This window comes from Vulpes lagopus, chromosome 7 (genome assembly GCF_018345385.1).
Source record: "Vulpes lagopus strain Blue_001 chromosome 7, ASM1834538v1, whole genome shotgun sequence".
Taxonomy (NCBI): domain Eukaryota; kingdom Metazoa; phylum Chordata; class Mammalia; order Carnivora; family Canidae; genus Vulpes; species Vulpes lagopus.
In genome coordinates this window covers 64,222,847-64,235,559 of record NC_054830.1, presented here as the reverse complement: position 1 = coordinate 64,235,559, position 12,713 = coordinate 64,222,847, and the positions used below count along the sequence as shown (strand labels likewise).

General features: G+C 57.2%; 1 protein-coding gene across 8 annotated transcripts in view; it reads left to right on the top strand.

The window, feature by feature from the left end:
• Positions 1–12,371, top strand: part of COL27A1 (collagen type XXVII alpha 1 chain) — a 134,877-nt gene extending 122,506 nt beyond the window's left edge. For 5 of the 8 annotated variants that reach the window (XM_041760910.1, XM_041760913.1, XM_041760911.1 and 2 more), the window contains 11 exons: positions 354–416; positions 701–754; positions 897–932; positions 1,059–1,076; positions 1,322–1,357; positions 1,649–1,675; positions 4,859–4,924; positions 5,118–5,286; positions 6,104–6,213; positions 8,590–8,808; positions 10,306–12,371. In XM_041760910.1, the coding sequence (XP_041616844.1) occupies positions 354–416; positions 701–754; positions 897–932; positions 1,059–1,076; positions 1,322–1,357; positions 1,649–1,675; positions 4,859–4,924; positions 5,118–5,286; positions 6,104–6,213; positions 8,590–8,808; positions 10,306–10,452 (945 nt within the window). In that variant the 3' untranslated portion in view covers positions 10,453–12,371. Of the gene's footprint in view, positions 1–353; positions 417–700; positions 755–896; positions 933–1,058; positions 1,077–1,321; positions 1,358–1,648; positions 1,676–4,858; positions 4,925–5,117; positions 5,287–6,103; positions 6,214–8,589; positions 8,809–10,305 lie in introns of those variants that run through there. The other 3 variants (XM_041760909.1, XR_005988810.1, XR_005988811.1) reach the window with 3 other exon arrangements.
• The last annotated feature ends 342 nt before the right edge of the window (positions 12,372–12,713 follow it).

Genomic DNA, 12,713 nt, shown 5'->3' with positions numbered 1-12,713 from the left:
AAGGCCGCCAGCACCGGGCGTGAGCATCCGCGTTCTCCAGCGGACCTGGGTTCCCAGCCCGGCTCCCCTGCTCTGGGCGTTAGGCAGGGGACCCTGTACCTCTGGTTGGGCCTCAGTGTTACCATCTGTGAAATGGGCAGATGCCCGTAGAGGGTTGTTGTGGCAGAGGCGTACGGCATATAGCGCTGGTCCCTGCTTGCTAATTGTGGACATTTGTGGCTCTTCCCGGAGCCTCCAGGTAAGGCCTCTCTTGACAGGAAGGGCGAGGTGTGGCCAGCGCCCAGGGGCCGTGGAGCCGCGGGAGCCCCGACCCGGTGGCCACCCGGACACAGCCCTTCTTCTGCCTCCCACAGGGCCCCCCCGGAGACGTCGGCTCCAAAGGCATCCAGGGCCCTCGGGGGCCCCCTGGCTTGATGGTGAGTCCCCTCCTGGTCGGTCCCAGCGGGGCCAGTCACCCGGGCCCAGGGCTGGCCGGCCGGCCGCCGGGTGGAGGTGCACCCCGCTCCCCCTGTTCCGTCAGGCTGGAGCCCTCTCTGCCCACAGCCTTCCTTCCCACTTCCAGCCCCTTGCTTGAGCCATTCCCGCGCCCCCCTCCCCTGCCCCCTCGCCCCCCACCCTCGGAGCCCACCCCAAGGCACACAGGAGGGGCCCCCAGGCCCTGCGATGAGGGCACACAAACCCTTCTCTCTCTCTCCTCTAGGGAAAGGAAGGCATCATTGGGCCCCTCGGAATCCTGGGACCTTCGGGACGCCCGGTATGTGTAGGGGGCCGGCCAGAAGGACTGCGGGGGCAAGCTTATCTCTACGGCCCACGGCCAGTCTGAGCCTCAGTGTCCCCATCTTGGGACTAGAACTTCCTGTCTGAGTCCTCTCTTACCGGGCCATGGTTTATTGCAGGGTCCAAAGGGTGACAAAGGCAGCCTAGGGGACTTGGTGAGTTGATGGGCTGGGCGGGGGTGGAGTGGGGAAGCAGAGCTGCAGTGGGTGGGGTGGGGGAGGGATGGAGGGCATGGCTCAGCCCCACCCCCTGACTGTCTCTCTGCTTCTGTCCTCCTCCAGGGATTGCAAGGTCCGAGGGTGAGTGGGCTGGGGGATGAGGGCTGCCGGGATGGGGGAGTGGGACGGGTGGGTGCCGTGGGCTCCCCTGCCCGTGAGCGCTGGAGCCCTCGGGCATGTTCTCTGCCCCGGGACTCAGTCCTCCTGTGTACCCCTGGGCCTGTGCTGGAGCCATCACTGTCCCTGGGTCGCACGTCTGCTCCGGGAGGCCTGGGTGGGGAAGATGGAAGGCCTTTGGCCGGGGCCTCACTCTTCTCTTCCTCCAGGGTCCTCCTGGTCCCAGAGGGCGGCCTGGCCCACCGGTAGGTACTTGCACTCAGCGGCCCCTTGGACTCCAGGGCAGGGGGCAGAGCTCCTTTGAACGAGACCCCGGGCTTGGCCGGCAGTTGCCTGTCTTGGCCCTGACCTCACAAGCCTCCACAGACTTCTAGGAAGGCCTAGGGCCGTCCTGGCAGGACCAGGCCCCTAGAAGAGCAGAGACCAGTTGTGCGTGCCCTCTCGTGCCCAGATGCCCCCCGCCCCAGCTCCTGACAGCCCCTGGGGCCCTAGCACCCAGTGCCTGCCAAATAGTGACCGAGCGTCTTCTTTTGCAGGGTCCTCCAGGGAGCCCTCTCCACTTTGTAAGTTGGCGAATGTTCTCTTTGGCCGGCTTGGGGTAAGGCCTGGGAGGGCAAGGGGGTGGTTGGCCGCTGACCTCCTTTTGTTCACAACGGCTGGAACCCTCAGCCAGGCTCAGGGATGCCCGTGTGCTTTTGTCCATCCATGCTGGACCCCGGGCTCTGAATCAGCAGAAAGAGCCCTGTGCCAGGGGATGGGGGGATCCAGGTTCTAGCCAGGATGTGCCCCCCGACTGTGAACCCAGGAAGACCCTCCAGTGGCTGGGCTCCTGGTCCGGTCGGCGTCCTCGGTGCAGATCAGCCGATTGCTGAGGGTCTACATAGGTCCTGGTATTAATTCAAGCTTGGAGGATGGGGGTGGGGTGTTCCCCATACCAAAGAGCGATTATGGGACACCAGCTGGGTGTCCTACAGGTCAACTCAATCCCGACACTGTGCACCAGGACAAAGCACCAGACCCCACGGGTTCCCAACCCCACAGGACGCACTCCCCATCCTGCCCACCTCAGATGCCGGCTTGTCACCTGGGCTTCTGGCCCACCGGGTATAGACCAGCGGTTCCCACGCCCTGTCATCAACATCAATTAATTTGCTCAAGCAGCTCACAGATCAGAGAAACATTTTCCCTACTAGATTATCAGTTTATTATTTAAAAAACTAATAATAATAACTCAGAAACAACCAGGTGGAAGACGGGCACCAGGTGCGGCGGAGGCCCAGAGCTCCTGAGCCCTCTCCAGGCGGCCACTCCCCAGATCTCCACGTGGTCGCCAACTCTGAAGACCACCCTTTTGGGTTTTTATGGAGGCTTCGTTACATAAGTGTGACTGATGAAATCATTGGCCATTGGTGGTTGATTCACCCTCCAGCCCCCCTGCCCTCCCCGGAGGTGGCGGTGGTGAGGCGGGTGGGCCAGGACTACAGCTTCTAACCCACTTATCCCAAGGTTGCTTCCCTCAGCAATCAGGCCCCCTACCCCGTGGTTACCTGGGGACTTTGCGAGAGTCCCCTCAGCAACGTGACAAGAGACTGTGCCAGGAAGAGGGCCGAAGACCAAATACATATTTCTTTTTAAGATTTTATGTATTTATTCGTGAGAGACCCAGAGACAGGGAGAGGCAGAGACACAGGCAGAGGGAGAAGCAGCCTCCATGCAGGGAGCCTGATGCGGGACTTGATTCCAGGACTCCAGGATCAGGCCCTGAGCCAAAGGCAGACGCTCAACCACTGAGCCACCCAAGCGTCCCCAAAATATATTTCTTATAGGTCACAACATCATAGGGTCCCCTCATCTCAGAGTCCAAAGAGGGTCGGGCAAGGGAGCAGACTGGGGCAGGGAGGCTGCGTTCCTCCCTGGTGGGTGCCTGCCTGAAAGTATGGCCCCTCCCAGCCTCCACCCCAACCAGGGGCCCTCCCCGTGTTACCACTGCGCCGGCTGATGGTCACGCTCAGGCCCTGACAGCGTCCCCCGGATTGACTGAGCCAGGCCCTTGGATTCTCTGCTCTTCTCATCTCTCAGCTTCCGTCCAGCACCCCCTCCGCCCCAGGCATCGTTCATGAAAATGAACTGTTGGCCCCAGCCTCCCCTCCACAGCTTCCGTAGCCCTTTCATCACTAAGGAAGCCAGACAGCTGGAAAGTGAAGAGATCCAGAAAAAAAAACCCTTTCCTTTTAAAAAAAAAAAAAAAAAGGAAAATTTGAGGATTTTTTAAATCAAGATTTTAATTATTTATTCATGAGAGACCAGAGAGAGAGAGAGAGAGAGGCGGAGACACAGGCAGAGGGAGAAGCAGGCTCCATGCAGGGAGCCCGACATGGGACTCGATCCCGGGTCTCCAGGATCACGCCCTGGGCCAAAGACAGGGCCAAACCAATGAGCCACCCGGGCTGCCCAGGGATTTTTTTTTTTTTTAAGATTTTATTTATTTATTCCTGAGAGACACACAGAGAGGCAGAGACACAGGAGAGGGAGAAGCAGACTCCCTGCGGGGAGCCCGATACAGGATTCGATCCCAGTACTCTGGGATCATGCCCTGAGACAAAGGCAGACACTCAACCACTGAGCCAACCAGGTGCCCCAAATTCGAGGATTTTGAATGTTTTGCATGGGAATAGATATACTGAGTGTCTGTGACAGGCGGACACTGGGAGGTGGGCTCTTCCTGGACTCGCTCATTTATTCCTCTCGAGGTTCCGAGAGCTTGAGCGTCGTGCCCACCCTCAGATGTAGGGAGGCGGTAAGCCGGCTGCCCGGGTCATGCAGTTAGCAGGGAGCAAGGCTGAGATGTGAACTTGAGAAACAACCTCTAGATTCGGGGCTCTGGACCTCTTGGGCCTCACTCAATGTCACAGTCTCCCCAGCAAGGCCATTTCTGGGAAGCCCCGGGCCAGGGTCAGAGGCACAGGTGTGGGGTAGACAGTCACGCCACAAGCCAGAGGAGAAACACAGGGCCTGTGGGTACACAGAGAAGGGGACTGCACCCAGCCTGGGGGTGAGCGAGCGCACCAGGACCAAGTTCCGACAGAAGTAGACGTCTGTAGGATGAGAATAGGGCCGGGTTTCTCACCGCGACATGTATGGACCTTGGGGGACCAGATGATTTTTTTGCTGCAAATGATTGTAGGATGGTTAGCAGCATCCTTGGCCTCTACACACTAGATGGCGGGAGTACCCCCTTCTCCAGCTGTGACGGCCAAGAAGTCTCTAGACATAACCACATAGCCCCTACAGAGCACCACTGCCCCTGATTGAGAACCCCTGGAGTAGGAGATAGGCAGGTGGGAAGAAGAATGTTCCGGGTATTGGGAGCCGCATGTGCAAAGGTCCTGTGGCCAGATTGAGCATGGTGCTTAGCGACTTAGCTGTTTCATAGTGTGTCTGGTGTGTGGAGCATATGTGGGCAAGAGAAGAGAGGCTGGGCCAGAGACCGCAGTCCTCAGGCCACGTCTTGGAACCACGTGGGTGGGGGAATTTGGACTTAATCCCGAGGGCGATGAAGAGCTTTGGAAGTGCCTGATCAAAGAGAGTTGAAGGGTCAGCCCTGACTCCGTAAGTGGAGGGAGGACGAGAGAGTTGCACAGGAGGCAGGTGGGTGGGAGAGCTGGTGCTCCGGCCCTGGGTCTCCCTCCCGGTGAGTCTGGGGGGCCCCGGGGGCAGGATGCACAGCCTGTCTTCTCTGGGCACAGCAGCAAGATGACCTGGGCGCAGCTTTCCAGACGTGGATGGACACAAATGGAGCACTGAAGGCAGAGGTACTCCGGCCGCCCGCCCGCCTGGGCCCCCTTCCCGGGCAAGCTTCCCAGCTCTCCCCCGGGGGGGCACCCAGCTTCCTTGCCTGTCAGGTGGAGGGAGCCCCTTCATGCCCCTGGGGCCCCAGGGCATCTCCTGAGTGGGGGGGGGGCCGGGACCCCGGGGGCCGCTGGCCAGCCGCTCTCCTCCTGACAGGGTTACAGCCATCCGGACCGGCTGGTGCTGGACCAGGGAGGGGAGATCTTTAAAACCTTACACTACCTCAGCAACCTCATCCAGAGCATTAAGACGCCCCTGGGCACCAAAGAGAACCCCGCCCGGGTCTGCCGGGACCTCATGGACTGTGAGCAGAAGATGGTGGATGGTATGAGGGCCTGTGGGGTCCGGGGCTGGAGTGGGGGGGCAGGGGCGTTCCAGGAGGGGCTGGGGACGTGGAGCATTCACGTCCTGGCTCATCGGGGTCAAGTGTCTATCCCTGGGGACTCAGGCGCGTGAGGCAGTCCCTTCTCCCCTCGACAGCCCCCGAGCCTCACACGCAGATGGACCCTGTGACTCTTGGGGTGTGGGAAAGTGGGGACAACCGTCCAGTGCAAGGAGACAAGAGCTTGGGCAGGCCAAGCGCGCAAGGCAGGAGGAGGCTGCCACGGATTCCCTGAGAGCCAGGATGTCCCCCCCTTTCTGTCCACACGTCTTCCCTCCACTGACAAGAAGGTGGACCAGTGCCGGGCCTCTCGGCTGTGGGGCCGTGCGTTCCCTTGGGAGCCCAGTGGGGAAACCAGATGCCAGCAGACGTGCCCAGCTGACGGGGTGGAAGCCTGACCCTCCTCCTCCCCCGGCAAGCCCTAGGAGGATCACCAGCCTTGGGGGAGACCCCATTCAATTGGATGATCCCTAAGTCCCCGGGCTAGTGGTTCAGCCTCTCAGCCTGAGCTGGCCCCTCTGTAGGATGGACACGGGCAGGTGCTCAGCCGTGTGGCTCCGCCAGGGGCTCCACCAGCCGTGAGCTCTGCCCTGAGCGTTTCCTGCCATCTCAGTGGCTCCTGGCATCCTTCTCCACGTCCTTTCTTGACGCCATTGCCCAACTGGGGCTCAGAGGGTCACAAGGTTGGGGTCCACCTGCAGAAGCAGGCCCTGGGCTCCTCCTCACGTACATATACCGCCCCCCTCCCTGCTGCCTGCAGGTACCTACTGGGTGGATCCAAACCTTGGCTGCTCATCCGACACCATCGAAGTTTCCTGCAACTTCACGCACGGTGGACAAACGTGCCTCAAGCCCATCACGGCCTCCAAGGTAGCAGTCTGCTCCCGCCCCACCCCCAAACTGGCCCTCTCTGTGCCCACCTTGCCCTGGGCCACTGCCCACCCAAATTTTGGTCTGGGCCGTGACCATGGCTTCTTTATGAACCTCGGTTTTCTTTCTTATCTATAAATTGGGAAATGGTTTGTTCTAAATCTGTGGGTTTTTTTTTTTTTAAGATTTTACTTATTTATTCATGAGAGACCCAGAGAGAGAGGCAGAGACACAGGCAGAGGGAGAAGGAGGCTCCCCGTGGAGAGCCTGGTATAGGACTGGATCCCAGGACCCCGAGATCACGACCTGAGCCAAAGGCAGATGCTCAACCGCTCAGCCACCCAGGCGTCCCTAAATCTGTGGTTTCTAAACCCTTTCAAGACATGTGATGTTAATGGTTCTTATTTCAGATAGAACTTTCTGCCTAATATCTAAAACAGCACAGTTGGCCAGGCTGGCCGGGCTCAGAGAACCATGAACCATCAGGACAAAATAAGTCATGGTCTCCGAGGCACGTATGCAGATATTTAATTAACGTTCGGTGCCTGGTTTCCATGTGCCTGTCTCTGGGCTGAGCACTTGAGGGGGCTCAGGGCAGCTCAACCACAAGCCAGGGCCGGCGGGGCAGTGGGGTGCGGTCACTCCCCTGTCCACGGTACCCCACAGTGGACTGTGGGACTGTGGGTCTCCAGTAGCGGCAGGTCCTCCATATGGGAGGATTCACGCTGCAGGGAGAGGAGCCCACCTGCCTGTAGGGGGGGAGGCAGGAACCCAGAGGCCCCTCCCATCCCATCAGCTCTCCTGGGGAGGCTCTGGGAGGTGCCTCATGCCGACTGGGTCAGACCCAGGGTTTGAGCATCTTCATGTGGGCCAGCTGGCCAGCAAGCCTTATTGGGTCCCTACCGTGTGCCAGATGCTATGTCAGGCACTGGGGCCGCCTCACCCCAGGCCCTGCCAGTCAGGCTCTTTGCTCTCTGACTCTGGCTTGGAGGTTTGGGGTCCCCATAGCAAATCTGGCGGGCAGAGGGCTGAGACCAGAGTTGGCACCTGCATTGGTGGCATGACTGCCCACCCGGGTCACCGTCCCCATGAGGAGCAATGACCCCTGTTTCGTACCAGCCTCAGCCTACCAATAACCGACGTGGTGGCTGGACCAGCCCTCCTGGTTCTTATTATGATTGCAAGATGCCCTTCGCTATCCAGAAACTTTGAAAAAATAGAGGTCTGTGATTACGGGACCTGGAAATGACACAGCACACTGGGGACCACACAGCCAGGTCACCGGGAGAGAGACAGAGAGCGAGAGAGAGTAGGGGCCTGGGGTTCTGCTTCTATTGGGGTCCAGGGTGGGGGCTTAGGGTTTCCCGGGTTTGCTCTTAAATTGGTGAATTTAAAACAGGAAAGCAGGAAGGTAAAGCATGGAAGAGAGAGAACAAGTGGCCCAAATGGGCAGCTCTGGCAATCCTGGTGTCTAAAACAAAGGAGCCGGCCTGGGTGGCTTAGTGGTTGAGCATCTGCCTTCAGCCCTGGGCGTGATCCTGAAGTCCCAGGATCGAGTCCCCCATCGGGCTCCCTGCATGGAGCCTGCTTCTCCCTCTGCCTGTGCCTCTGCCTCTCTCTCTCTGGGTCTCTCATGAATAAATAAATAAAATCTTTAAAAAAATAAAAATAAAACAGAGGAGCCTCAAGGCAGCGGGGCGGGCTCTTCACCTGGCCTTGCGGCTGGCATCGCATTTATTCCATTCATTCGCCATAGCAGTCTTTGAAGTGGATGCCAGACCAGGAACGCTTCAATCAGGCGCTTCCTTTACAAAAAGAAAAGCCAGCCGGCAGGGCTGCCGCTGCACCCACTGTACCCGCTGCACCCGCTGCACCCGCTGCACCCGCTGCACCCGCTCCAGTCGCAGATCCCTTCCCTGTTGGGTGTCCCTGCCATCTCTGACATCTTGGGACTTAGAAAGAGTGGGGAGGGCACTTCTCATTTCTCCTGCACTTGAAGAGCCTCCGGACCTTGAGCTAGTTCCTCTTCATCTCCGGGCTTTGGGATCCCAGCTAAGCTCCAAACACAATGCCCTCCCCTTCTCCTGGCTGCACCCATGCAGTGGAGGGTGGCTCGGGTTCCCTCAGGACCCTCGTAGATCGGGCCCTGCAGTCGGCCAGGCCTTGGTATTTTTTCCCTTCCTTGTTCCCCCTTGGCTGTGGACCAGTTCACACAGACCTCAATTCCCCGACTCGATGGCCACCGGTCTGGAAGCAAAGCCAGGAAATGCTTACGAGGAAGGAGCTTCTCCGCGCGCCCTCCAGGGAGAGGGGAGGGCTTGCGAGAACCTTGGGCAGCAGGCCTGACCCTCCCTCACTGCCGTGTCCCTGCCACAGGTCGAGTTTGCTGTCAGCCGGGTTCAGATGAACTTTCTGCACCTGCTGAGCTCTGAGGTGACACAGCATATCACCATCCACTGCCTTAACATGACCGTGTGGCAGGAGGGCACCGGGCAGGCCCCAGCCAAGCGGGCTGTGCGCTTCCGGGCCTGGAACGGGCAGATCTTTGAAGCAGGGGGCCAGTTCAGGCCAGAAGTATCGATGGATGGCTGCAAGGTAACCCGTGGGGCCACTCAAGTTGAAAAGATGGGTTTTTATAATAAAATCGTATATGACGGCACAATACATACTGCTGTATTGCCTTGGTACGGTAGTATGAAAGGTATATTGTATTAGTATAATAATAATATTATTATAATTATTTTTAGAGATTCTGAGTCCTTTTTTTTTAAGATTTTATTTATTCATGAGAGACACAGAGAGAGAGAGGCAGAGACACAGGCAGAGGGAGAAGCAGGCTCCCTGCAGGGAGCCCGACGCAGGACTTGATCCCGGGTCTCCAGGATCACACCCTGGACCGAAGGGAGGCGCTCAACTGCTGAGCCACCCGGGCGTCCCTATAACAGTTTTATAAAATCCCTTTTATCCACTATCCTCTCTGGGAAAACTGAGAGAAGATCCAGCTGATTGGAAAAAAAAAATGCACGGGCTGATAGATGCTGTACCTCTTTGCCAGGCTGCTTGTAGAAGAAGAATGTACTTCTATGCTCTTGGCCCCCGCCCTGGCCGGGCTAATTTCTTCTGTTAACATTTTTGCTTATTTTTCAATACTGCCAAGTGTGTGGGTTGTTGGTGGAGAAGGAGTCAGACATTTGTCCCCAAAACGAGTTTCGCAAGATTAAACAAAACTAGTAACGCACGGCGTTAGTGAGGGTGTGTGGGAAAAGCCACACTCTTGCACAAAGCTATTTGGGGAAGAAAAAAAAAATTGGGAGAGGCTTTCGGGATTGCAGCTGTGTATACGCGAGGATACCTCAGAGAGATTGTGGGTTTGGCTCTAGACCATGGCAAAAACGTGAAGGCGGCGACCAAGTAAGTCTGATGGATTTTTTGGTTTCCCGGCGCACATCGGAGCTACGTCCACGTTACACTGCAGTCTACTAAGTGTGTGGCAGCACCGTGCCTACAAAAGCCATGTCCATACCTTAATTAAAACATACGTCACCGATCAAAGAGGCTGACCATCACCTGAGCTCGCCGTGAGTCACAATCACTGATCACAGGTGGCCAGAACAAAGGTCACGGTACCGAAAAAGTTTGAAATGTTGCAAGAATTATCAAAAGGTGTGGCAAAGTGAGCAAATGCTGTTGGAACAATGACGGGACAGACTTGCTCCATACAAGGTTGCCACTGAATTTCAGTTTATTAAAAAACACAAGATCTGGGCAGCTCGGGAAAGGGCAGAGCAATGGGACCAGGTAGGCCCGTGCAGCCCACAGAGATGCAAAGCCTCAGAAACGTACGGATCCTTGGAGCCCGCCGATCCGCTTCTAGACTGTGTCCTGGGGAATCAGGAAAGGAGCCCAGGAGGGCAGCTACGGTGATATTCATGAGTGCATTCCCTCCCAGGGTGGGGGTAGCAGAAGCAGTCTCAGTGGACGCACACAGGTCGTGGCTGCAGTGACATGCCAGGGGTCCCTTGCACGGTGGGAAACATGATGGGGATGCGCACATGTCGACGATGAGGGTGGTGATGCTCTTCCCTCCCTCAGGTCCAAGACGGCCGCTGGCATCAGACGCTTTTCACCTTCCGGACCCAGGACCCCCAGCAGCTGCCCATTGTCGGCGTGGACAACCTCCCTCCTGCCTCATCAGGGAAGCAGTACCGCCTCGAAGTTGGACCTGCGTGCTTCCTCTGACCTCTGACCTCCTGGCTCCTCTAGGCCTCGACGACGGGGAGGGAAGAGGAGGAGGAGGAGGCCAGAGGAGGGTACCCAGGGGCAGGTGGGCCCAGGAGAGGCAGCTCACCTGCCCAAGCATCCTTGGGTAGGCCCCAGCTGTTGTCTGCCCTGTAGGAGTGGCTGGGGGGTGGGTGGGGCGGGGGGCGGTGGCAGGGAACTGGGTATCCTTGGGACCAGCTGATCCCGGCTCAGTCCCCCAAAGACCAACCAAAGAGCCAGCCAGAGCAAGCTGGGCCTGCAACCCGCCTGAGCCCCGCGGCCTGTCTCCCAGCTCTGCGGCCACCCCCTGCCCTCCCCAGCTTCCTGCCCAAAGAGCCCCACGTTCCAGCCCGCCTGAGGGGAGGGGGCATCTCGCCAGCTGGTCCCTGCCAGGGAGCTTTGATGTGCAATATTAGAGAGGAGACATGAAAAAGGAGAAAAGGAAAGAAAGAAGTATATATATTTTATTTAAACAAACACAAAGAAGGTGCATTACTATTTTTTTTTCACCTGGGAAAGAGGTGAGAGAAGGAGCGGCCAGAGGGTGGGATGCTGTGCAGGCCGAGAGGGGGCGGCGTGACCCTCGGGGCCGGGGGTGCCCATGCTAGCTACCTCCCACTGTGAAATCGCTGGTGCTCGCAATTGTCTCATAGTGTATGTGATTTTTTTTTAAGGGAAAAAAAAAGCCTATTTAAGATTTTGAAGGTGCTACCATTTTTGCTACAGACTTCGAAGAACCATTTATTTTGATGTGGAGTATCGTCCACATTTTGCTTTCTCCTCCAAATGACAAAGTTTGGGGAATCTAAAAATGTCCTTAGTGTCGCCCTCGTGTCAGGTAATCAACTCAGCGGGGGGAGGGGAAGGAAAAAGAAAAAAAAAAAAAACAATAACAAAAAAAAGCAAAGCCAGAAAAAAAAAAAAAAAAGGAAAAGGAAAAAAAAAAAAAACAACCTTCCAGAAACAGAAGCAGAAAGATTTACATTTTTAATTTATGGACTTTGAAAGGTTTGTCCTCTTCAGGCAGGGGGAGGCCTGAGCATCAAGGATTTGGCTTGGCCTCTCATGGCCCCTTGGAGGGAAGTTAGGCTCGTCTTGGAAGGTGGGATCTAGACCGGAGGGTCCTGGGAGAAGCCTGGACCTCGAAGAAAGTGGTGCGGGGTCGGCGCTGGCCTTGGAGGTGACCTACCAACAGGAAGCCGCCTTACAGGGCCCCGTACTATTCCCCAAACACCGTTTCCCACGATCCTCCCTCCCAGGAGCTTGTCCCCTCCAAGGTGCGGCCGTCACTCTTGCTTTTCCACCGTCACTCAATCCTCTAGAAACCCAGCGTCATTAGCTCCAAGTATAAATGCGGACTGAGGAGAAAGAATAATTATGGGGATCTCGGGGTTCAGCGTGATCGGGAGACTCAGTGCAGTCTGAGCCGTCCTATATCCCAGAACCAGGCGGCACCCAGGTTGGATTTGGAGGTTACTTTAAGTATGGAATTATTTTTCTAGAAGGGGAAATTTTATGTGAACGTCTATTTGTGTCTTTTTTTTTTCTCTCTCTCTCTCTCTCTAAAGTTGTGTTTCTTTGGGAATTGGATTTGATTTTCATTATTTAATACCTCAGTCCAGCCCACCTTCCCCACCAGACACTCCCTGTGCGCCTCGCCCTCCCGCCCCAGCCCAGACGCTCCCCACGGAAGCGTGTTGTAGCAGCTCGGGCCTCATCTCAGCCCCCGCTCCCCCCCACCCCCGCCAGCGACCGCCTGGCCTCTGTCTCGTTCTCGGGATCTTCTCCTGTCCTCCTATATGTCTGTCCACATGTCAGTGTGTTAAACCCCCAGTGGGTTCCGTTTCTCCTTTTCCCTTCTGGATTTTAAATAAATATTTAAAACTGAGGCAATGGAACGACGCATCGGTGGCTGTGTGCTTCTTTGAACAGAGGAGGTTCTGGCCGGGCGGGGGGCTGGAGGGGAGAGGAGCTGCTCAGAGCATGCTGCTTCCCCCGGAGCAGGGGGGTGGGGGGGGGTCCCACGGTGCATGTGTTTCTTAGGGTTGCTGCGACAGTGCCACAAACCTGCAGCCAGCAGAAATGCATTCTCTCCCCGGTGGAGGCGGCAAGCCTGAAACCCAAGGGGTGGCAGCTCCGTGGTCCCTCCAGCGCTTCCAGGGGAGCCCCCTGACCTTAGCTTCTGGTGGCCGCGGGCGTTCCTCAGGCCTAGCGGGAGCTCTGCAGTCTCTGCCTCTGGA